Source organism: Ammospiza nelsoni, chromosome 9 (genome assembly GCF_027579445.1).
Source record: "Ammospiza nelsoni isolate bAmmNel1 chromosome 9, bAmmNel1.pri, whole genome shotgun sequence".
NCBI lineage: Eukaryota > Metazoa > Chordata > Aves > Passeriformes > Passerellidae > Ammospiza > Ammospiza nelsoni.
Window position 1 is genome coordinate 18744491 of NC_080641.1, and position 26531 is coordinate 18771021.

General features: G+C 35.8%; 1 protein-coding gene across 6 annotated transcripts in view; it reads right to left on the reverse strand.

The window, feature by feature from the left end:
• Positions 1–3605: 3605 nt before the first annotated feature.
• PTBP2 (polypyrimidine tract binding protein 2) overlaps positions 3606–26531 on the reverse strand; it is a 202983-nt gene continuing 180057 nt past the window's right edge. For 3 of the 6 annotated variants that reach the window (XM_059478048.1, XM_059478043.1, XM_059478049.1), the window contains 11 exons: positions 23515–23687; positions 22948–23091; positions 20393–20557; positions 20205–20315; positions 13502–13697; positions 9239–9393; positions 7790–7823; positions 7245–7337; positions 6642–6858; positions 6462–6539; positions 3606–6326 (listed from right to left, as the gene is read on the reverse strand). In XM_059478048.1, the coding sequence (XP_059334031.1) occupies positions 6194–6326; positions 6462–6539; positions 6642–6858; positions 7245–7337; positions 7790–7823; positions 9239–9393; positions 13502–13697; positions 20205–20315; positions 20393–20557; positions 22948–23091; positions 23515–23687 (1499 nt within the window). In that variant the 3' untranslated portion in view covers positions 3606–6193. The remainder of the gene's footprint in view (positions 6327–6461; positions 6540–6641; positions 6859–7244; positions 7338–7789; positions 7824–9238; positions 9394–13501; positions 13698–20204; positions 20316–20392; positions 20558–22947; positions 23092–23514; positions 23688–26531) is intronic. The other 3 variants (XM_059478047.1, XM_059478045.1, XM_059478044.1) reach the window with 3 other exon arrangements.

The window sequence follows — 26531 nt, forward strand, 5'->3', positions numbered from 1 at the left end:
ATTATCAGAGTCAATACCTGAAGGTTAATGTTTAGACAACAAAGCACAGCGTGATGAAAGGAGTATTTTGTTGACACAGCACCAGGACTCTTTACTAGCTGAGGATTGCCAGTGTTTTAACGTGGAAAGGGCAGTATCCCACCACACACAACAAATCACTGGTGCTTGTCAGATGCAGCTGCCAAGAAACCTTTCTTGCTTCAGAAAAGAACAGACTAGTCCAGCACGATTTCAGCTGCACAACTGAGATCTTCAAAGAGTGTTGATGCTGTCAGAGATAAGCCCCGGGCATTAAGGAACTAGGGGGAATAGGGTTAGCCCAAAGGACACTGCTGTACCCTGCCATGGAATACAGTCAGAAATTTTACAGCTTCTATTTTTCATCAAAAAATGCCAGTCCCTGCGTGTCACTTGATAACTCCTCTAACAAATCTCTTCCTGGATCCCACTAGCTCACTTTATCTACTCTTTGGCCAGCCATCAGTGTCAATCATCCTAAACTACCCTGACATGTAGCCTAACCTAGGGCTAGAGGCTTCAGGCTTTCAGTCTTTCTGGCTTCCAGGGATGATAAGTACTCATCCTAGGAAAACCATCTTCCACAGCAGTCTGCAGGCAAGTGCTAAGCTCTGACACCCCTGTACCTGTTGAGCTGAAGTGAAAATCCATCACATTTACTTCACAAGCTGGACTACTTTTTTTCTGACTAGTTTGTAAAATACCCCTAACAGAATTATTCAGTCATTATGTCTCACCTTGTCAATAATTTTTCACATCTATTTACATGAGACAACTGAAAGCAAGCTACTGAAACACCCTCAACACGCCTCTGCCCAATACTCTGCTCCTCTTGCAAAATATCCCTTCCCTTTCACTTCTCTGTCCTGCACCCAGCATCCCCAGGCCCCACCATGCCAGCTACCTCTGAAGCTGCTGCCCATCAAGAGGGAGAGAATCAGGTCTGGGCCTCTTTGAGAAGTCCCAGCAACAGACAAGGCACCTGATCTTCCCTTCCCTTGCCTGTAGGACTGAAAGTACTTACTCCTTACTGAAAGTAAGGACTTGGACCTAGCAAGACAACTAATCATGAGGCTAGAAACAGAAATGCTTGCTACTGGAGACCTTCATCCCCTCTGCCTGCCAGGAAGGCCACCAAAGGGTACAGGACGGACAAGGAAGGGACAGGGGTTATCTTGGGAACAGGACATCACACAGAGATTACACATGCCTCATTCCCTAATGAAACCAGGCTAAAGCTCATAAAACATGCAGAACTCTTCCATAATAGGAGTGCTAGTTTCAGCTAAGTTTTTTGAGACATTTAAATCAATCTGCATTTAATTCATATTTTTCCTGAGGAAAAAAGTTCTTCACTATTCCTTTGCTGCCTACCTGCAGCACTAATCAAGAAAAAATAGATTTTAATGCTGTAAACTTTGAAAGGAAAAAACAAAGCAATGTAACCCTCTTCCAAATTTACTTTGTTGATGAGAGGAAAATCAATTCAACTCAGAAAACAACAGATATAGCAAGCTGTAATTTTTTTAAGGTGAAGCAGGAACTCACCAATCTCATTGTATTAACCATCCTTAAAGATCAAACACATGCATGAGAGAGAATTTCAAACCTTGAAATACTCAGATTATGTGATACTAAATAAATTCTTACGTTAAAGGAAAAAGCAAATTAAAGAAATTCTTTAAAGCTGCATTATTGTGACCTCTAATTCCAGAGCAAGGCAGGAACTTTGTCACTGGTTCTAGCAAGCCAATGCACCAAGAGGATAATTAATGGTTTATCATTCTCTATAGTTAAGGTTACTGCAGTCTACTGACTGACTATTCAGTAGAAAATACCATGCCAAATCCTATAGTTTCAAAAAACCCATTCTTTCTTTCTTCCTATCCTCTCTGTGGCTGGAATCACACTAGCAGGCTGCAGCTGCTCAGCCCCCCAAAAAACCAGGAAGGTAAGAAATATTGCAGATGTCCTTATATATCTGTATCTATACCTATTCTGCCTTTCTACCCACAGCAGGACTACAAGACATGGGGCATTCTGCCTGATTATTTAAGAGAAAATTTGTTCACCTCAGCAAAACTGAATTTCAGGTTGTCTCAGAGTCTGGAACAGAACAAGGACTTCAGCCTCATCCCAATGTAACAGTCAAACCTTTTGAGCAGTCTTGCTCACTGGAACACATTTGATATTAGGAAAACCATTTCTTGAGACGGGACTAGTGGATTTATATTCCTGTTGGCAAAAAAAACCCAGAATTTTTTTTTCTAATGTTTTGACAGACGTACAATGTTATCTAAGCACAGAATTAGACAAATTATCTGGAGCAAACTAGAGTTTGAAATCACAATGCCTTAAATCCTGCAGATAGCAGGACCTTAGTAATCTTGTCATGCTGTAAGATACTAGAAAACATAAGGAAACTTATAAAGAATCAAATAAACTGTTTTTGTAAAATGGCTTATGAAACTAATTCTTAATATAAAACATTAAAAATGGCAAGCCACAAATAGTTGTGTGAACTGTTATTCCTGCAGGGCAAAGGCACCTTTTGTAACATGTTAAATCACAATATACAGAAATACTTTTAAGTGTATTCACTTTGGTTTTAAGTTTTCCCCCAGTTTATAGTTAGAATGCTATAAGGTTTTGGTTCATTTCACTTAGATACTGTATTTGCCACTCAACATTATCTGATCAATGATCATTTTTGGACTTCTCCAACCAATTTCATTGCTCCACCAGAGAAAAATGTAACAACTCACGAAGAAATAAAAATCAGCAACTGCCCTCTGACAAAACACCAGTATTATTTTAAAAATCTGAAATTGAGTTCAGAGAATCACCATTCCTATGGTAAAGTTTTACTAACAATCTGAAAACTCACATTCGATGGAGTGTAAGAAGTTATTCATGAAACTTATTTTTAGTAAAATTTTAATAAAAGTGATGCTTTTCACATTCTGAAGAGCTAAAAATACAGAAACTTATTTACATTTTATAACAACAAAAATGTACAAATTACTATACAAAATGCATTACCATCTCATGAAAAAGAAGTTTTTGAAAGTTCTAGGAGTTAGGACAGTACTAAGTCTGTATTTTCTGAAGAGATACCACTTTAAAGACTAAGTATCCATAACTGAACAGTGATTTTCTTCAGATTAATAAAAAATGCTTTCATGACAATTATGACTGTCATTACTTTTAATTTTGGCTGATACAAATATAACCTCGTAATAAAAGCTGCTGAATTTATAATAAGTCAAAGCCAATATATACTCTTTCCCTTGAGGTTTTTGCCACAGAAATTTTCAAAATGAGAAAAGTATAGAAACTTCTTTTTAAGGAAACAAGCCTGGCAAGAAGAATGTAAGCTACCCTTTTATAAACCCCTGTATTTGTACACAATCAGACAGCGCAGATGTTCACAGTTACTTCAAAATTACACATATGGCAATCACTGTATGCTATCTGATACACATTTTGGAGCGGAAACATTTCAGCACAAGCTGAACACACAGAATGGCAAATTTCAAGTCACATTTCTAGTTGAAACACGCAAGCACATTCTGATACACAAAAGGAAATCTGACACACTTTTATTTTAGAAAAATATGGGACATCATATTGTACAGATGAAAAATGTAACAGATCAGCTCAGTCAGACCCTTAACTACTGCTTAAATCACTGGAAATAGTCACATCTCTGCGTTTGGGTGCTCAAATTGGAAAAAGATGCTGATTCCAAAACTTTGAGTATGGATGAATAGGATTCTATCAGCACTTCAGATTGGGTGATCACTGCATTACGTGGAGTATGACTTAAATCATATATTGGGTGTAATTCTGATAAAATGCATTTTATTTAACGTATTAAGACTAATGCAAGCCCCTACATTATACCATGACCTTAAAAAGCTGAGAGCTATTTACTGATTTTTAAGCCACCCAAAGGAAGACATCAGTTCACAAAGTATTCTGACATCAATGTACCTACAGTGGTTGTACTGGAAAGTGACTGAAAAATGCTTTGATTTTAATGCTGACAGCTTTTACTGAATGCTCCAGGATCATTCAGTTGCTCTTAAATGGCAACTGTGTAAAATCCTATTTCTAACTGAAAGGGAAAAAACCCCCACAACAATCAGTTCAAAGTAATATACAGGAAAACTACTGAAGTGCCCAAACTGTTCTAATATTCATTTGAACCCATGACTCTAAAAAGGTGAAGCATCCTGTTCTCAAACATGTATGGTCCACGGATCTCATGTGAAATCCTTTGTTACTTTCACCCATGAATGTACTGTATGATTAGTAGAAAATCTTTATAGCACACACAAAAAAAATGAAAGATGAAACTTGCAGCAAGAGAGCATGGCAAACCTGAGAGATCTATTAGTGCATAAATCTGCTTAAAAACTAAAAAGATAGAAAGAGAGAGCTAACAAACTACAATAAAGGTTATGTCTTTAAAGCAGTAAGTTATAACAGGGTGGGAAATGTTTAATTTGCACATATGCCTGCAAAGGGGTCACTATCTGAATGAACATAAAGAGCTGGTATTTTTCACAGCATCAGATTTATGGTAAAAAGCCATAAATAGTAGTTTTTAATGTTATGCTTTTCCCACCCTGGCAGAGAATAACATGAATTTAGAAGCACAGTAGAAGTGGAAAACAAAGAAGAGAAGAGATAGAAGCAGAGAAAGACAGAAAAGGTGAATACAGAGCTACAGAAGTGTTTATTGAGCATGCTACAGAGGTAAGCAGAGTACACACAAAATGAAATTAAACAACCATCAAACCTCCCAACTTTGTTAGAAAATTAATTTTTAATTGTGCCACTTCCAAACTATACTGAATTTTACAATTCTAAAGATGTAAAAACTCAACTAATAGAAAATATACATGACCTTTTTTTTCTACATAGATAACAGAATCTATGAATCTTGAAACTAAGTACATCAATTTCAAAAAGTATTGGTCATTTAAACAGAATCAAGGTAACAGTTCAGACTGTCAGTGAACTGCTTTCAAATTAACTGGATCTGCAGATTCTGAGCCATGTTTATAGTAAAGTCAGATCAATTTCTAAATACAAAATATTTTGAAGAGATTTATTAAAACTGAATATTACAATGCAAGGTAAATTAAGACTAAAGGCACATAAACTTTGGTCCCACCTGGTTGTCAGTTTTAGAAAACTGCCACAAAATTTCCTGCAAGCATCTGCAGCAAACTTTCTTCATCATTGAAAAATACATGCACCATTTCCTGAACTAGCTTGACCAGTCTGTACATGCTCAGAAATCCACAACCATATTCCATATCTTAATTACAAACTAAAGATGGCAATATATACTGAAATGCACGTAAGTCATGTCAACTTCGAAAACATCTACGAAAAATATTCAGCCACAAACAAGACATTACTTAGTGCTGACATTTATATGATACATCCCACAAGAGTGTGTACAAAAAGGTTAAGATTCCACAATGCTTTTCACGTAGGGCTCAAAGTCACAGAAGTCACTTTTTGTCCTTTAAGAAATTAATATTCTGTACCTTGTTAATTTTAACTAATGCCTACATTCATAACTGAATCTAGACCAGAACAATGAAATACAAAAGGCTTTTTTTAAAAAAGAACACATAGCAAAAAGTAGCAAAAATCAAATAAAATCATTTTACTCTTTCAGCGTAATGCATTTTATCCAATTAAAAAGGAAATAAGTGATAAGTCAGCAGATAAAGAAATCTATCAAGCAGGAGAAAACAAAAACTTAACCTTTTTACACACCCCTGCCTAAACATATTTAAATTATCATGTAACAATGTGCCCCAGACAACCAAATTTGCTTTTTACTAGTTATGCAATTCCAGCAGTACTAATTTTCCTTTTTAAGGCACGTACGTCAACTAAGTTGAAAAAATGTCGTATTAACTTGAAATCTTTTAAACAAAACAATGGTTTATCTAAACAACAGTTGAACACTTGAAAAGCAGTTAAGAGCACTGCCTTTTTTTAATTATTTTTTTTAAAACAATCAAGGAATGGTAACAGCATGAAAAAATAAAAAAACAGAAGACAAACTCTGGTCCCCACTTTCCTGAACAGTCAAAAGGTGACAACACCAAACAATGCAATACACCTTCATTCTCTATCTGCCTTTTTAAATAGTTGACTTAGAGAAAGAGACTCTCAGATGGTGACTTTCTCCCAGATTGTAATTGTGAAGATCAATCAAAGCCTGAATAGCTTCTTCTACTGTTGACATCTGAAGAAGCGCCATCTTGTGATCTCTTCTGAAACAAAATAATGGAATTAGGAACTTGAACACTACAGGGTTGCTCCTAATGTTTGCAATTTGATATATACTTTTTCTTAAGATGTGCTGCAAAATTCTTTTTTTTAGAGCTATGTGCAGAAAAGGTACTTACTGAAAAAATTTAAATGCTTTCACAGTGCCTCCAGTGTTAGCAAACAATGTGCGTAGATCCTCTTCTGCTACTGATGGTCTACAGACAGGAAGAAAATCAGCATAAGTGGGAAATCATTAGTCAGTTCAGAGTGCTGTGATTCACAGAAATATTATCAGATTGCTGACAGTGAACACTTACGGAATATTGGACAGATGAAGTGTTGCAGAAGGAGGAAATATATTTTGGAAGTTTTTGGAACCAGGTTTCTTGAAGCGGTGCAAAGGTGAATTACCAAAATCTTTAGTCAGCCCTTGGTCATCCAGTCCCTCTCGAGGTAGTTGTACTGTCTGATGTTTAGAAAGGGTAACCCGAATGATCTTTCCATACATTTTTTGTCCATTAAGATGGCTCATGGCTGAAAAAGACAAGTTTACTCAATTGAGTGCTACTTTTCAATAGCTTGTGGTACATCACACATGCAAAGAAGAAAAGCACTCAAGCAAATCAAAGGGTCAGTGTGCTAAAGGACTAGAATCAAGAACTAGGTCTGCAGACTCTTTGTCAATACTTAATTTTATTCAGGGATCATCATATTTGATTCAGCTGTTGAATTCATTTAGGGTATCCATTTAAGTGCAGACCTTCTGGAACACAACTGCACACAAAAAATTTTGGATCTGGTGGATAACCAAGATAAGAGACAGACTAACAAATATAAACACGTTTAGTTCACCTGATCTTACACAGTCTAATTTCCAAGTACTTAGACTAATAGGAATATAAACAGAAAACTAATCTTACCCAGCTGGGACTGGTTTCCATCAGCCATCTGTATAAGAGCACTATCTTTCTTATTGTATAAAATCTTCACACGCTGCACATCACCATAAACACCTTTTTAAAGTCAAAAGTAACCCAAAAGAAAAAGTTCATTTTAAAGCCAACCACCTAAGTAATATATTTTGACATATCAATGGAACATTCAGACAGCAACAAGATCACTCGCTCAAACTCAACACACTCACAAATGAATAAAGGAGATAAAGATTTTGAATAGTGAATTTTGAAAAGAATAATTTCTGATAAACCCTCAAAGCTATGTGAATGATATAAAATTAAAGACCATGCAAAATATATTAGCATGCATTAAAAGAAAATCTGTGTCTATGGAGAGATTTAAACAGCAAAAGAAAAATAGCAAAAGATTTACTATTCAACTTTAAGCCAAAGTGCTAGCTACAAATAAGAATTAAGGTGAAACAAAAAAAAAAAAAAAACCAACCAAACAAAAACCATAAAAACAAAACCAAATCAATAATAAAAGTATAGTGCTAACAATAACATACCGAAGAGGGTAAACAGACTTTGGGGCGTAACCATCTTTAGAAGGAGAGAAGAGCAAGCAGCGTAAGACAAGAAGAGAGAAGAGTCGAGGAAGAGCGGAGATGAACAGATCATCCATAACGAAGGGTGGTTCCCGCAGAATGGTGAGGTGGTCATGGATCATGGTTTCAAGGCGGTTAATTGGGGCAAGTTGGTCCGAGGAACATTTTGTTCAAGCACAGAAGCATGAACATAGGGAATGGAGACAGGGAACGTACACAAAGACCGGGAGAAGGGTAAGACAGGGAAGGGCACGGGAATTTGGGTAAAGACAAGGATAGGGAAGTTGAACACACAGGGAAAAGGATGAAATGGGGGAGGGAATACAGCAATGCAGAAGAAAAAAAAATAAGGAAGTGGGGAACAAAAAAAAAAATAAAATATAGGTCAGTACATAGGAAATGTAGGAATTTGGTCAGAAAATGGTTGGTTTATGTACTGTACGAGAAAAACTGAGTAAAATGTAGTCACCCAAGACAAATATGGGTAAAGTACATTCATATCAAGAGTAAACTACAGCATTTCATCTCAACACGAAAATAAATTAAAAAAAAGCATGCAATAGAAATTTAAATTTTAAAACTTTAACTGCGTAAGCATGGCTGGTTATGAAATGCAGGCAAAATATCTTTCAAAATGGCACTCTGATCTGAAACATTTTTACATGCAAGACTGTGGATGACAAAATAGTACTAGATGATAAAAAAAGCTTAATGATTTACAGTGACAGAGGCCAGTTAAAAATGGAACAGCTAGACTGATACAAACTTCCCACATTTCATACCAGCGTTCAAAGCCATCAAAATAAATGTAAAGGACAGTAAAAATGCAAAACTAAATTAATCCCTTTAGATTTCAGAGTTAGCAAGAAAGATACAGTTAAGGTGAAAATGCTTTGCCACCACTTTTTTATTTTTAAGACAAATGAGTAACTGCAAAGAAAAAAAAATTACTAAGAGAGACTGGAAGAGTGCCTCGTCAAGATCTTTGGGAGAACCTTCAAAGAAAAATGTGTTAGAGTAGTTCACATAAATTAAGACTCAAAAATGTGAGATACAAGCATGAAATGAAACAGCAAACAATTAGAAACAAAACAGAAATTCTAGTTTACATGATTACAGTTACAAAGGAAAGAATAGTTGGTATTCAAACATGAAGAAGTTACCAAATTTTTCTTAGAAAAAAAATAGGTAGCTGACTGTCAAAAGATACTTTAAGTTGTTAGCTACCTAGGAACAAAAATGTATTTAACAATGGCTTTAAAATAAACTGGGGATTACTAAAAAAACAGCAAAAATACTTGGAGCTTATAATTCAAATATAAGAGGCCAAATGCAAAGAAATTATAAAATACTGACAAATGAAGTGTGACTAAAGAGGGAGGAAAAGCAAAGTAAAATTGTTTCACTTACCTCTTCATTTAAATTGCTAACCAGGAGGACTGTATTGCCACCAGCTGAAACTCCAGGCATTCCCACACGGCCAGCAGCAGCAGCTGCAGCCGCAGCAGCAGCATTTGGAATAGCCAAAGGACTCAGAGCTCCTGGAACAGCTGCAACAGGAAGCCCTAATTTTAAAATAAAGCATATTTTACGAAACACACACAAGTCATTTTTTTAAAAAGTTCCTATATCACTACTAGGGCTCTATACACACTCTACACAGCAAACAATACCACTGTAAAGTTATCCAAAGGGTTATGAAATAGGTTGGTAAATTAACATAAGAGAAATGTAGAAAATTCTTTTCAGATCAAGCCTGCAGAGTTATGAGGTATAAAAAGTACTTTCTATTCAAATAACTATTATTTTGCAGCAAAACTGTTTTCACTGCACTCCAAAATGCTTGAAGGGTCTAGTTTATCAAGATGCTCTAAAGTAAATGTTGATTAAATCAGTAAGAATAAACACTAATTGTGCTCTCTGCATCATTACATCCTTATTTCTCATCATTTGAGAGACATTCCTCACTTCAACTTGGTGCTTGACTAAATCCCCAACTGTGCATTTGTCCATGTGAAGAGGTTTACACACCTCACAAGCTTAGCATGAGGTGGGGAGGCAACCCTCTAAATCCAATATTCAACATGCTCTGTGGCTTTAGTAATCCAGTTCTCTGAAGAAGCATGTTACCCTCAGCTATAGCTTCAGTTGTGCCTCTACGTTTTCTTCTTCAAGGAAACTCAGACCCTGTACAGAAACGCTGATTTTGTCTGCTCATGTCAGCGGGGCATGAGCTGAGTGTGCTACTCCCAGGATTCAGGAAAGGTTCTTGTGATACATTTGCACTATACATGGTTTATATAGGAACAGCTTGATTGTATTTGATCAACACTGCCATTTGCACATCATGCAGGGTTCAGTAAATGAGCACTATTGAATCAAAACACTTTTCCAGGACAGTATGGCATGACAGATCCCCACCTGAAGGAAATTTTATACTAGGTCAATAGCAATCACTTACATTTTAGAAAATGTCAAGCTACCAGGTCTTACTAGAGCATACCCAGTCTTCTACTATGTCTAGACATTTCTACATAACCTAAGAAACTTTAAGCCAGTCCAGCATTTTCAGGAGTAAAGGAATCTAAAGAAGGCCAGTGAAGTGTTTATGGTTCTTTCCATAGCTGGGCACAGCACAGCCAAGTAACTCATACTTTAAAAGGCAAAAATTCTTCACAGCATCAGACTCTCCTAAGGACATTCTTTGGTCCCACCAAAGAAGTTAAAAACAATGATTTATTAAACACCATTCGTATAAAAGCATTTTCAATTATTGTCCTTCAAAACTGTCAACAACAATCTCAAAAAGGGGCACTAGTGAAAAGTGATAACAAAGAATGTCAGCAATGACAGTAAGGGATAAAGCTGTGTGAGCCCTAAACACAACAGAGTATTTCCAGCACAACAGTGTATTTGCAGCTGTAATAGTAAACAAATATCTAAATTGTGAGTAACGTATATCAGTATTTGCTATTTTGAGTAGTTCTTATATAAAATATTTTGTATGTTGTGGTTCAGTATAATACAGCTGTTGTTTATCCAAAGCTTTTTTCTGTGACATCTGTAACATTTTTAGGGGGGTTGAAGAGGAGGGAGACTATACCTATTGTTTCATATATGAGGTAAAAAACAGAAGAAAAAAAATTGCCTCTGATCATTCATCTAAAACCAGCTCATTTAGTCCACTAGTAATTTCCTCCTCCTTTCAAAAAACATTAACACTCATTGAATGTTGTCCAGCTTACAGACTCAAAGATTTCTAAAACCTTATTTTATCACAGGTGAGGATCTAGTAGATGAATGAGTGATGATGCATGCAGGCTAGACCATCTATTTGATTGATATGTTTTTAACTGATTACTTAGCATACACAGATCTCATTTTTTGAAAAGGTCAGACAAATTACAAAGCCACAGCAAATAGCTGTGAAACAGAATTTTTGGTCTGCAGTCTCCACTGTACTTTGATTTGCCATTCTGATTAAAGCAATGAAAAGCTTTTTAATAAATAAAAATAAGAAGAGTTTCTATTACGAAAAAGTCACCATGTAACACTGTTTAGGACTTGTATGAAACTATTTAGAAATGTTAGCTATGTTGTCAACATGATCAACTAGTATTAGAAATCTTTGTCATTAGCTTTATTTTAGCTTCCTACAACTACAGATAACAGGCTTTTGTTTTTTTCAAAATATTACTGGAAACATACAAATATTACACATCTTCTTTCTAGCCTTTTGAGGCCTTTTCCCCAATGAAGTTAAAACACAACATATCACATTATTTATTCCCTCTCAGCTTATCCTTTCCTGTGACTTCCAAAATGCAAATTGCTAATGCCATTTTCACAGTAGGCAGATTGAAGTATACTAAAAATATATTATCAACTTCCATGAAAAGCACAGGCACTATAATCATCTTAATGCAGGTAAGTAAAACTGACCAAGAACTTTTTAAAGTCTATAAACAAGGGTTTATAGACCTGTTATGAACCCTTTTTGTGGCTCTATGTCAAGTAATCCCCATCTACTTGCACTGACTAGTTCCTGTCATGCTTCCTATGGCTTTGGGGGAGACAGCAGCTTAACACCTCTGCTTAACAGCTCACAAAGCTACAAGAGTTACATCATCAAGTTACATTTACTGAAGTGGAGCATTCACTTCACCCAGAAGGAAACTGAGATATGTCTGGTAGGAACTAGTGCAGATTTAAGCACCAAGACTAACAAGATTTACATCCTGTCACTAAAACTAAAGCCACAAAATTGTGTTGAACCTAAATCTCGCTTTTGACATATGGGGTACAGTACACTCTTAGAAAGCCAACAACAAAGTTGGACCCATGCTTTGTACAAGTTTGCAGCAAATAAAAGTGTAACATAAGCAAAAGGAAGAAGTGAGTCCTTAATGAATTTTCTGTCGGCAATCTCATGACATACATATAAAAGATTGCTACGGCAAGAATTTTTACAGCAATGCCACATGTCCATCTCATGGTATTCTTTCTGAAGAACAGCACACTAAACTCCAAATGGAGCTCCACTCTTTCATGGGGAAATATGCCCTCTGAGAATCACATGTGAATAAGGCACAGCCTTTGTGCGTACTTTACAACAGTAGATATGAAATGTATCTTTCAAATGTATCCTGAGAATTTCAGAAAATTGTCAAATACAGTGCAATATTCAGTAGCCTTAGCTACAATATTTACCTCTTCTGGGTTCACATCATTCACTAAGTGCCTTCTATCTTTCATAACAGAGAGCAGAGGCCCCTCTTTTGTAGAGTAACTCAAACTTACTTCAGTTTGGCCCAGACTGTACAAAAACCCATGAAATCTATGTTGTTTTTATGTTTTCTTCAAAACAAAAATGAGAAATTATCCAAGAAAGCAAAAAAAAAAGACTAAGTGGGAAGAACAATGATCACAACATAATAAATCAGCTTGTATAAAAATAATGATTCTACATCTGAGTGCTATTACATTTTAAAGAGTGAAAGGTGCTCTTCCCAAAAAACAATTTGACAGGAGTAGGAGCATGCATTGATTATTTTGGTAATAGTCAGAAGATAGATATATCTGTACCTTTTTCAGAGCATTTCAACAACTTCTGATGAACTCAAAGGCTGAGGCAGGATATACAGAACTCCTATAACATATCACTAGAAGTGCAACTATAGATTTTTTCTTTTATTCACAGAAACTACAGGTAGCACCAAAGGGTTTGCGTATTTTAAGCAAAGAGCATAATCTTTCCCCTTTGAAGGAAACCAGCAAAATGTTAGTTTCATAATCTGATATTACAAATAACCATTTAGCATGAAGAAATCATGCAAATCATGTTAAGTCTCTCTTACAAATTAGGAGGGAAGGTGGGCAAGGTGGCCACAGACAGGAACACATGAAAGAGGGAAGGACAGACTTTGAGATACAAACTGAACTAACGACCTTTTCTAGTACTTTATGCGTTTGTCAATTTGTCATGCAAGTTTTCATTCATTTTTTGCAGTACTTCTAAAGGCAATATAATTATGTTACTACAATTCAGATCACAGTCTAGACTGAACCATGCCTGGGCCTTTGGACACTATTGTAATTTAAGTTGTTAGAAGGATTAATGAATATTTGCATGAAGTGGCTGTGCAATACAGAAGAAGAATGTAAACATCATACCTAGAAGAGAGGTCTCCTTGGCAAATGCAGCAGCAATAGCTGGGTCCAGAGTTGGCTGTCCATCGCCAGATGGAAGGTCAGGACGAGTGTAGTCCCTGCTCTTATCGTTGTTGTACTTGACATTCAAATTCACCAATTTGGAAAAATCAATTCGTAGGGTACAGCAAGCATTATAAATATTCTGACCGTCTAAGGCCTGAAAAAAAGATCACAGTTTATTTAAAAGACGCAGTAACAGTTGGTTGCACAAGGTTGGGGTTTTTGGTCGTGTTATTTTAAACAAGGTCAGTGTATAGATATTTATCTGTCTTACTGGCTAGCTTAAAACCAATTAAAATGCATTAACCTCTCAACATGATGCCAGGAAGCTCCATGTTCCCTTCTTACCTAGAAACTGTTTTTATGCACTAAAGTGGCAAGGGACATTTTAACACTGTCGAGGTTAAAAACTTAAATTTTGTCTGTCGAATACAGCTAATTAACCTGCATTCCATAGCACAGCTTAAAATTAGACATAATGCCAAAGAGATTTCTCAAAAAAAAAAAAAAAAGAACAAAAACAAAGTCAAGAATTTTACATGGAAAATCAACTGAGAAAAAAAATCTAGACTTAACTACCATGTTAGACAGCCATCTGTTAAAGCATAATATATAGATTATTCCTGCATGCTTCCCTTCTCCACTTAAAGGCAGTTAGTGCCAAAAATGAGACAAAACCAACTGTAACTGCTAACCTGATGTTCCTAATACTCTTTGTTAGAAATCCCATTTTCACAATTAATTGGTACTTCTAAAAGAACGTGTATTAACATGACAACTAGTACTCTATGAAAACACTTTTGTAAAAGAATTCAACATACACACACACACACTCATATATATGTGTGTCTCCCTTAGCCACCAGGCAAGTCAGTACCTGGATTTGAGTCCATTTACATTTTGGGCATATCCTCCTTTCACTCTAAGCACTACGAGTTGATTATGGGAGAGTTAAAAATAAAGAAACTTTTATAATAAAGTCAGTTTAATTCTTAGGGAGTGCTAGGAAGTGACGATGCAGCTCATCTTAAAAATTAGCAAATTAGCATTCAATCAATTATTTAAATATGAAGCTACTATATATATACATATATGCACTGAAAGAAAAAACCAAACAAAGCAAATTTTCAAATACACACATTTGTTTGGACTGAAATGTTAGACTGAAATGTACCACTTCTGGACCTGAGCCAGCTCTTGCAGTTAGCAGGGTTACATCTGTAGCATACCTGCCAACTCATCCAGGTTCTAGTAGGGCTTACTATTTTAAGCTTAGCACTGCACAAACCTTGTGTGCCTGCTATTTTCATACAGTGATGCATCTGGAAACTGAACATCTTGCAGACACCCCTCTGCTAGGCCTGGGTCAGCAAGGCTGTCACCACAAAACATTATCACACCTGACATCTCCAGGGCTCACAAAACCACTTAAAAGAATGACCACCATTAGCAGTCAATGTAAAAGAATGTGTAAGTCAATGTAATTATTTTGCCATAGCTCAGAAGGTCTAACAACATATAGAAGAAAAATTTAACTGGAAAATCTAAGCGTTGTATCAACAAATAGCAATTAAAGAGAAACTCCTATGCTTGAAATTCGGCTTAAAAATGCTTCATACAATATTTCAAAAGCAAAATTTACTGTCCTTATTCATAGAACAAGCTTCATTAATTAAATCTGTATTGTTGGGGTGGTGGTGAGCACCACCATTACAGCATACATCATTTGCTAACTCTTTAATACATGGTGGCAAAGCACAATCCAAGACTCCTGTTGGTATTTGGGAAAAGAGTATCACTTGAACACTTACACCTAAAAAAGTTTATATTGAGAATTTACCATCACTTTTAGAAGACTTCCTACCTTCTAAAATCCACTAAGACATGGACTAGAGGAAGGTGCAAATTATTCAGCCAGAGTTGACCTATGGTCAATACAATGTCACTGCTCAGCAAGGGAACACCCAATCCCATGACGAAGCAAACAGGTGTGAACTCTTGAGACTGAAAGGATATATTCTTTAGCCTAATCTGAATCATAGGACCCAACAAGATTCATACTTTATCTCTGTGTGGAGTCTGTAGAAATACTGACTTGTGGCTTGCAGAAAGCTGCTAAGTTGATGGAAATATTTCACACTTAAGAAGTAGCAAACCAAGATATATCTGTGTCTGGAGTTTCTAGAGTAGTCAGGGTTTAAAGGGAGCTATACAAGTAACTAAACTTCTACTGAAACAGCAAAAGCTCCTCTTTCTTCCAAAATCAAAGTGACCAAAAATACATATAAAAGGTACTGCACAAGTGAAATTTCTTGTAGCTGGAGGATAGATGGGCTGAAAGAACATCTTGAACAAGAAAGGAAGGAGATGCACTCTTAATAAGGACTGCAGTCAAACTCTAGGAAAGGATACAAGAACAAAAAACAAAGACCCTCACCCCAACCATCTCTACCAGCAGCATCATACACCTCATACACCTAACAATGCAAGAAAGATTCTCGCCAATCAGCATTTTTTTCAAGATTAATTGTTCACATCTAAAGTCACAAATGCGAATGTGTGTCCTGAGCTCTTACTTGTATAGCAAAAGAATGTGCAACAAATCCTCAAACACTGTTCCTCTCAGACATCCTGAAAAACATGACACCAGCCATTCACTGCTAGTGAATGTACATACAACATCATCTCCAAGAACTCCAGTTACTGCTAAGAAACTTTTCTTTTGTGTATTTATTTCACATGTGATACCACACCACATCACACACGGGCCAAACCAAGGAGATCAAGAATCATGAGACCTTCTACAAATGTGAGCACCATTCTTCATCTTGCCTGTATCAGCAAACCCAAAAAACTAAATCTAAGATTTTCAGAAGGGTGTTAAGAGCTAAAGGCATAAAACCCCCCCAAACCCAAGGAAGGAAACATTCTCCAAAACATACTCCAGCTCAAGTAAGTACCTCAAGGTAACTGAAGGTTGTACGGTAAGTATCTCTTGGGAGAAATATATGCCAAGTGCATCCCACAGATCTGTGCATCTGAATGGAGCATAAATTGTGCTCCTTAGAACTACAGATGTCCAAAAAAGCCTACTACAATAATAGTGGATAATAGCCCTGCAGCTCAGTATCCTATCTGAAGATGTCCTTTCTTCCATTCTGCAATAACCACCTGAAGTTCCTACAACATATTTTAGGGCAATGCAGACTGGCAGAGATCTTTTGCAGACTGCTACCAGCACAGAGCTACCCTGAAGCTGAGAGGCAAAACAACGGGAAAGATGACATGTGCAGTCAAACTTCACTGGAATCTTTGAATCACGTGCAGGCCAAGGAAGGATCAACTGGCACACTGTAACAGAACCTCTAGTGTTATTTTTAACCCATGCTGGGTCAAGATGACCTGCATGCACTACATATGAGCCTCTGTTGATTGTCTACAGATGAGTCATTAATGACTGTTAATATCCATGATTTGGCAAGAATACTTCCAGTACATCTGCATGAAGGCAATGCTCTGAATTAGTCAGCTTCTCAGACACAATCACCAGCACTCTCATCTCATGGTACACCAAAGTACTGGTGTTCAAATATTTAAATCTGCTGCTTATGCTAAGAGTACTCATCGTTTACAATGAAAATGGGCTATTTTTAATGCTTAGGTATCTCCATATGCATACAGACATCTCCAGACAAAACCTTCATTAGCAGAAGCACAGCAGCTCAATGTGCTCTACTCCTGCCCATTCTCAGTTACATTCTCCACCCTGGCTAGACTGCTGCATTATACAGAACCTGAAGCTCCTGGTTTTCACCCCAGGAACCCATAACGATCCAGCCTGAAAGTGGTGATGAAACAAGTATCAGTGAAGCCACTGTCCTTTTACAGGAAATGAGTTTCTTACAAAACAAGCAGAGGAGGAATGAGGTTTTTCACTAGCTGCTCATTCAAATTGCAAAAGAGATCCCACAGGGCTAGAGGCCTCATATTGCACATTCTTGTCAGTGTCACTGTTTTCTCAAAACCTTCAAATGCTTAGCATCTCTCCTTGGTACTTACGTCACTTGAGTTTTTCAAATTGCTCTTTAACTTCCTTAATAAGTCTTCAATTTCTATTAAGGCCATATTCAGATTTCCTGTGAAGAGGGCCACTGGAAAATTAAATTTCCCCATTATCTTCTACAGTAACTTGGATGGAAAACAAATTGAAAACTTTATTCTTTTACCATGTGTTTGATCTTGAACTCCATGCAACTTAATTGCAGTCACCACATCATCTTGCTTCTACATCCAGATGTATATAAGCTGAAGAGGATTTTCCCTATCACCTGACTGCTTCTTTCCTTCAGGTATTTTTGTTCTGGTGGCACTACATGTTTTATCACAGTGGCTTAACTGTAAGAACTGTATTCTATTCTATTTAGTTTGTGAGGCAGTGGGGAAATCAAACCTTCCTTCCAATTTAGCATCCTTTAGTAATTGCACTTGCTACTACTCTTAACATTTTGTATGTTTATGCATAGACTGGTTAAAATATGAAACCATAAACCTAAGACTATTTCATTTTGACAATAAGGCCCCAACATTACTCTGACAATCACTGCACATACAGGAGTCACTTATTTAATGAAGTTTTGTCATTCACACCCACACTACAAGTGAACAGGCACCCTAATGAAAACATGCAAAACTGGAGAAACAAATACATGCTGGGTTTTTTTAAGATCAATAGAGTCCCGCAAGCTAGTATCAGTTTGTCTGAAGTCAAAAACAGCAAGAGATTCTTAGATTCCTTTCACACTTTTACATACCTCATCCTTCCATTTCTAACTTCTTTACAATATATTCCTAGAATTACACTGATAATTTTCATATCACTGCAGTCCATTTTGCAGACGTCATTTTTCCATTAAATTTTCTGATAATATAAATGACTTGAAAAATGAGGTCAAAAGCTTTAACACTTGATGTCATACTTTGCATCAGAAAAGCACTTTGAAAGCAGCAGTAACATCTACTACTGAAAAATGGCTTTCCAAACACAAGTGAAGCCTGAATTACAACCTTCTGTAACAAATATATTTAGCATTCAACTATTTATCAAAGATTTCAAATAGAAATCTAAATGTCGACAATTGATTTCTGCAGAACTTGTAGGTTATGATGTAGTTTCTGTACCACTAATTTAAACCTGCAAGGTCCATTCCAACCATACCAATTCTTATGTACTACAGTGATACATCTGCATGTCTCTTGATTCTGAGGCACAATCTAATATTTGATATTATTTCAACTCTGAAAAGGACACCCCTAATTTAAATTGCGTTCCAGATCTACAAGTATTTCCAGACTGTTTTTCTGGAGTAGATTATCTTAAAGCCACCATAAATCAAGGTGCAAATCATCTCTTCTCTCTTGTTTTCCACAATAGCATGAACACTCTGTTTTTTGAAAACATGTCCAATTCTTTGTGATCCCCTGTCTTGACCATCTCACAGTTCTTGACTCAGTGTCGAGTATTTCATTTGGTGATAGGGACAAAAATGACCACCGTCCACCACTTAACAAAGTCTTTATTTCAATATAGTCCTCATTCTTTACAACAGAAAATTAAGACCATTTTTGTCTTTCCTTTACCAAGAAGAAAATTTGCCAACTTAGCCTGAGGTGTGAGCTTTTCAATTTTGTGAAGTTCTCAGCTAGTCTGTCATCTACAGGCAAGCAATTCTATGCTGCCAAGCAACACTTAACCAGCACATCAATTTTAATCAGCCTTCCTCAAACTCAGACTGCGTGTGAAAGTTTGAAAATACAAATTAATTCCATTTATCTCTTGAAGATTATTATAATAATAATAAAAATCTCACCTTCCCCTTTGGCTCACCTTTTCTACTGCCACAAATGTGAACATATGCCATTCAATTAATTCAAACCATCTGGTCTAGATGACTTGCTGTTGATCTTTGCCATAATTTATCCATAGGCTTTCTCCTGCTATAATGAATAAAACCAGCTACCTGTTCTTGCCTCTCCTACCCAGGATAGGAGAGTTTCTATAAAACAAAAGCAAGATCCTGCTCACCCATCACTGCTGGAGAGCTTCTTCACACTCTGGTCACATGAGTAAACTGCACTCTTTCTTCTGGGCATTTATGGTTACAAATAAGTTTAGATTTTCTTTTTTTTTTTTTTTTTTTTTTTTAAGGATACTATAACTAAATACTTTCACAAATCTGTAACTAATCCACAAATCACATTTTTGTATGGATGCTTAAAAGCACCTGCCAACAACAATTCAATAGGGTTACTAAATTTGCTGCTTACAGTGAATTAATTATGCATCACCCTGCCATCCTACATTCTTACTTCTGGTAGACATTTTTACTATTGCAGTCTTGCATATTATTTCATCTCTGTGCAGTCTCACTATAATATTTGTTCATACAAATGTCTGAAATATTTTAGACAGAGTATCCATAAACATACTATCATTAAACATTGATTTCACACAGTATAACAACTACTATTTTTTTTAATCTCAGAAGATTCACACACATGGTGGAGGAGTATTACACATTGTTATGGCAGTACTCTGTTACATCAACATTTTACAAATACTGAGAGTACAGGAAGATGTCTAGCCTTAGAAGAGAACTATACTTACTTGTTTTGCTTGCTGTGCGTTTACTGGATCACCAAACTGCAGTAAAGCTTGAAACTGGTTATTCTTTGTGAATGTGATTATCTTCAATACAGCACCAAATTTAGAGAATATCTGCCAAAAAACATGGTACAGTTTTACACATCTGTTTCTCCCAACCATAGCTCAAGCTACAGTGAAATCTGACTTACCTGATGAAGAACGTCCAGGGTTACTGGATAGTACATGTTGTCAATAATTATTCTAAGTACTGGACTCTGAGCTGGAGTCACTGCACTCTCACTAACAGTGGTCCCACTAATGGGAGCGTTTGATGCCTGCACAGCTGTCACTGCCTGAAGAACAGCCTGGGCCCGCTTAAAAAAATGACAGAAGAGAGATTTTCTTAATATTTCAAGATAACAGCTTGAAATTAGTCAGAAATATTAATATAGTTAACTCCAGAAACACAAAATAGTCCACTAATTTAAAACTCAGAGCTACAGACATAACACAACGTTAAGTGCAATGCAGTCTGACTCTGTGAGAAGGGCCAACAAAAATGAAAACAGCAATTAATCCTTATGTCACATTAAGGAGGAACTTCAAAAGGCACCAATATCAATCTGTCTAGTAGAAAGCTTATTGTTCTACTAGTAAGGATAAAGAAAGTGAGGATTTTGTAGGTTTCAAGATTCGTTCCTTTACAGGAAATAAAGCTAAACTAACCCACAAACCAACCAAGGAAAAACCCCAATGCTACGGAAAGCAGAAGTACTTATCTTACGTTCAAAAGATTGTATCTCAGCTAACATTTCACTGCCATTTTAATTATGTAGAAGGTTATAATAGGAAAGGAAAATTCTAAACTAACATGTCCAAACTTCTCAGTTTTAACACAATGAAATAATTCAAAATACTAACATGTCAGAAAGTGGTATCCAGAGAGGTAAACAAACTGGTGTCTGTTATCCACCCTCTTTTGTAAAAAGAAAAACAAAATCCTCTCCACATATGGGGTTTTTTGTTTTTAAACACAAGTAGGATTTTAGAAATTCACAGGTAACCATGATACCACAAAACCACACATCTATGTAACTACTTCCACTGCCAAAACTGACAGTATCAGAAAGATTAGATGTCTTTTTCTAAGAAAGAAAAAGTGCAGAAAAAAGAGGTTCCATTTAATACTTTCATTACAGTTGCCTTATAAAGCAAAACAATACAAAACAAGAGAGAGAACTGAGCATGACAGGTAAAAATAATAACCATCATATTAATGCATACTGCATATTTTAAAGGTATTAGAGATACTACACCATTTCATGTCTCACAACTTACATGATATTCCTCATACTGAATCAAATCAATGAATAAGGAAAGGGGGGGAAAAAAAAGACCTGGTGAACACCAGTTGGGAAAACAAAATTTACCTCTACATTTAACATTAATTACATTGAAATGTCTTTCAATTACACTTCTTTTTCCTAATGAATGAAACACAACTTTCAAGATAGCCAGATACTCGGCTGAGTTGCATAATTATTTCCTATAAGCACATATCAATTAAATATCAGTCCTTACAGTGACTGGAAAAGTTCAAACTGTAAAACACAATGAACTACAACTTGCAAAGCCAATTTTAACATATGACCCTTGTCAGCACTGTCTATATGTACTTATACATCATATTTCATTCCATTAAAATTAACGTGAGTACATGAAGGAACACAGGACTAAAAAATGGTAAATATTAAAGTTCTTATGAGTATTTTGTCAAACAAGCTCAAAATAACATCTAGCATCATACCTAAGTAGTCATTTGGGAGGGTGGGTAACCTCTATAAAAATTAATCAAAGTATTCTAAGGTACAAGACTATTTAGAAAGACCAACAGAAAAATCAACACTATACTTGATCTGAACCAAAATGTCTTTCAATAGATTACCCTGAAATTGCTTCCAAAGGCAACAGCCGTAACTTTACTATTTACATGTCCTAACAGAGGACACAATTAATAGAAATTAATTTGGCACTTACACTGTTTTTTGTATCATCAAAAATGCAACATAAGAAATTAATCTTAAAATAACCATCAGACTTCTGGTAGGTTTGAGTCTCTTATCTCTCTATAGTTTGCATTAATTGGTCACCACATTACTTGTGTCAATTCTTCAATTCTACTAAAAATAGACATATGTATCTGTATTTGTCATGAAATAGGTCCTGGGGAGGCAAGAGCAAAATGGAGATCAAAATAGTGGTTTTTATTGAGTACATTTGTCTCTAGAGTGACCATTATGGTATTATTCTCCAAAAAGAGCAGATCACAAGCTGAGGTTACCAGTGATCATACAAAGCACTGAAATTTAGGCACTGGCATCAGCCACTACCACTAGGGGAATTCAAATTGGCATTGGAATCTCAGATGTCAGAACAAGGTAATTCTACCATCCTACAGTCTCTAACCTAAGACAAAAACTTTGAAGTTATTTAGAACTTTTAAATAACTATTAAAAACACACTTGAGAACCTCTTCCTCTTGACATCAAGGACACATTAAGAAAATTTATTGTAATGGAAAGATGGCACAGAAAGCAAACACCTTTCAGTGCCACAAAATGGAACAATCATAGGTAAGACCACAGGAGTGTTAGAATGTGGACAAAACCAAATGATTCAAACATGGCACATGAGACAAGAACACGTGCCACGCCTCATCTTCTACAGTGTCTGCATTTGTGATACTACTGAACAGTAAATATACCTGGTTAAGTGTGTTATCAGTCTTTAGTTCTTTATGATTGGAATACTGGATATAAATGGGTTGGTTACGAAGATGAGGCGTCACAGCAGAGTAGTAATTAACCATAGTGATAGCTGCTTCTTCTGTGGCAAGTTCCAAAAATGCCTGCAATTAAAAGAATTAAAATTTTTAGTATTTACAAAGTAGGTAATCTTCATATTAGACGTACATAAAAAAACAAAGGGTTTGATAACACATTTTAACAATTTGTATCAGTCTTCAGAAAATGTCATTCTACACATTCCAACTTTATTTGCTAAGCTACTTCATCTCCAAAAATTCATCAGTGAAGATGCAAGAATAAATATTTCTCTTCCAACTAAGTTTTTGCTTTATGTAGCTGCCAACCACCCCGTTTGCCCCCAAAATTTACTAAAAGAGAGTGTAATTTAATTTTAAAAAATAAAGGAACAGAAGCACTTTTTTTCTAGAACACTTACTGCTTCACACTTACTTCAACACCATTTTAACAATATATTTTGAAATCAGACAGTAAGCATATGAGAAAAACAAAAAGCATCAAATTACCTGGTTTTTCCCTTTCAGCATCAGGATGTTGGTTACTTTACCAAAAGGTAAACCTAAAGCAATAACTTCTGTTTCTGTCACTTCCCCAGGCAATTTCCTGATATGAAGAACACGAGAAGGAGCCCCATCCATTTTATCATCACCTTTGAATTTCTTGTTGTCATTACCATTGGCTGAAAGACATATTCAGACTATTTGAAAAGTTTACTGATATTACTAATGCTTTATTAAAAATGCTTTTAATTATAAACATGAAATTAATTTTAAGCGAGCCATCTCATTTGGTTTAGGTCCAATTCAAGGCTTCAGAACAAATTCTGCAGAAACAAATGCTAGTTTCATGGAAGGCAGATTGTTCAAGACATAGTCATCTGACAGAGACCTCAGCAAATCCTTTACATCTCATATAATAACTTACTAATCTAACAAGGGCTCACATAAGAACTCCAACATACATTAAAGTAAAAACAGTTAGTGGCTACCTAGAGATCTTTTGAAAGAAGTAAAATAGTGGTGGACCATTAATAGATCCTAAATTTTTTTTAAGAACTGCTTGCACTAAGGAACTGGACACAAAAAGTAGAAAAGTAACAAAGCAAGACAGGAAGCATCATTAATGCTGGGAAAGATCTGAGTGGAGAAAGGGGATGACCCAGAGGACTGACATCACAAAAAGCTGATGAAACCAACAATTTAAGGTAAGAAAATATCCATTCTGAACCACGAACTCACTCATAAAAAAGGAAAAACCAACTAATAACATGATGCAGCCAACACAGACAGGGATGGGGGAAGATCCAGATACATTTCCTTAAAAGAATCAGGGAAGCATTAGCATCAATGTACAAAACACCAGAAAGACTATTTAGATTACTCTCCAGAATTCTTGCAAAGAATTACGGCAAAATTCCAACTGGAATTCCTTTTGCATATGATAAGTAGCTAACCAGCTGGATGGAAGAAATCTTGCCTTTGAAAGAAGGCCAGAAAAAAAAATATTAACTTAGGTTAAAAATATGTCAGTAAACACCTGAGTCAAGAGCTAAAGAACAACACTGTCATAAGATATAATATTAACAAATTAATCAGTGCTGGAAATCAGCATGCACTTAGACATTAGTGAAACAAGTTATAACACTTCCCTTTCTTCTATCAAAAAAGATGTTTAGATTTATCTAAATACAAAATTCAAAATATCCTATCAGTTAAAACCAGTATGTCTTAGAGGTACATCATGCAGTAACTCCATACCCACACCCTGTACCACTACCATCAACCCTCCTCCAAAAAAATTTCCATGACTAAGCTTTTAAAAAGTTCTTGCACTGAAGAACACAAAGTGTTTTCCACCTTACTATAGCAGACAAACCAATAAAAACCTAACAACATTCAAGACTGGTCAAAATTCAGCCAGCAGTATCTCCAACTGACAATGCTAGAATCCATGCAATAGTAGTTTTTTTAATTTTGGTCTGCTGCAGAGAAAGAAATTTTGGTGGAACGCAGAAGAGTAAAATTTGAAAAAATACACACTGACCTAGAATCTGAAGTCTACACAGGACTCTAACCTGTACCATTTTGGCAAACATGGTGAGACTGAGCTTCCAGGTAGCCAGGTTTTACTTGCTCAAAATTATACATTATAACACTATCTCAAAGAGATAGACAGCCAAAGTTTGTGGAAAAAAAGTACTTTTACTTTTCACCTGAAGATCATCACACAATAGTCTTCTCTAGTTCTTAATTTAAAGCTCTAAAAAAGTAAAAAAAAACTGAACAGAAGAAGGTGAAGTATGATAGGCTGGACTATGCATTACAAACATGCTAAAAACAAACTTGCAAAGGATAAAAGAATTAAGGTGATACTGAGACTACATGTCCAATGCCCTTCATACTTCAGTTTTCTGAATAATTTCAGTTCATTAAAGTTTCAAAAAATATTAAATCAATCAGAAATGAAAACGAGCAAAAGTTTTCAAACTAAAGGATTTTCTGAAATTAAGAAACCTCTTTTTTTTTACATCACCAGAAAAATATTCAACATGATGGCTCAGATCAGTACTGGCAGAAATGTTTTCTCTTTTGTGTGCTTTTCAACAGACAATTTTAACATATTAACCTTTCCACAGCATAATGTTCAGGAATTTACTTTTTGTTACACTAAAGTTCTTATTTAAATTAGGCTTCAGGTAATCCCAACATTTCTAGTAAAGGTAGCACTGGCCAGTGTAAAATTATTATTCACATATATGTATATCAAATGTTTCTCTAATAATTATTTAACACAATAATTTATTAATTACTGTATTACCCAATTGATTTTGCATCTATTAGCATTGCTACTAACACTGGCATTTTACACAGTTTTTCACCTTTTGCTGCAGTAAGTTTAAAGAAGCTTAAAAGAAGCATTTTGATGTACTAATGTGTATCTTTTCCTATTTTCCTAAACAGCAACTAAGAGCTTTAACTTAGTTCACATACACAACCCCCTACACAATTTTATTCTTACATGGTCTTAAACCTAAACTACACTATACTTGTAACTTTTTTTACTTACTGTAAAAAAAGCTATGTAGACAAGTGCCTGGGTAAAAACATTTACGTAAAAGAGCAGATAAATATATTACAGTAATATATACAAAAAATACAGAATTAGGCACAAAAGAACATATGGCAATCAGAAAATGGGGGGTGGAGAGACAGCATGGGAGGACTGGTAACAAGCATTCTCACTGCTATGGAATTGCCCAAAAAATGATTCTAGCTGTAGGGCAGATAAACATGACAAAAGCTGTTTATTACTTATAGGCAAAAGCACCTCTTGTGCAATGAAAGCTGAACTGGTACCATTCATTAAAAAATGAAGCCCACTTTCTTAAAGTAAAATTTATGCCAAAAAATGTAACAATGGGTTTTGGAAGACAGAAGAAATGAACATGTCAGCTGCTGAATGCAAAGAGAATATGTACTTTTACTACTTTTGGTTATCCATTCAGCATCACCTAACAGTAATT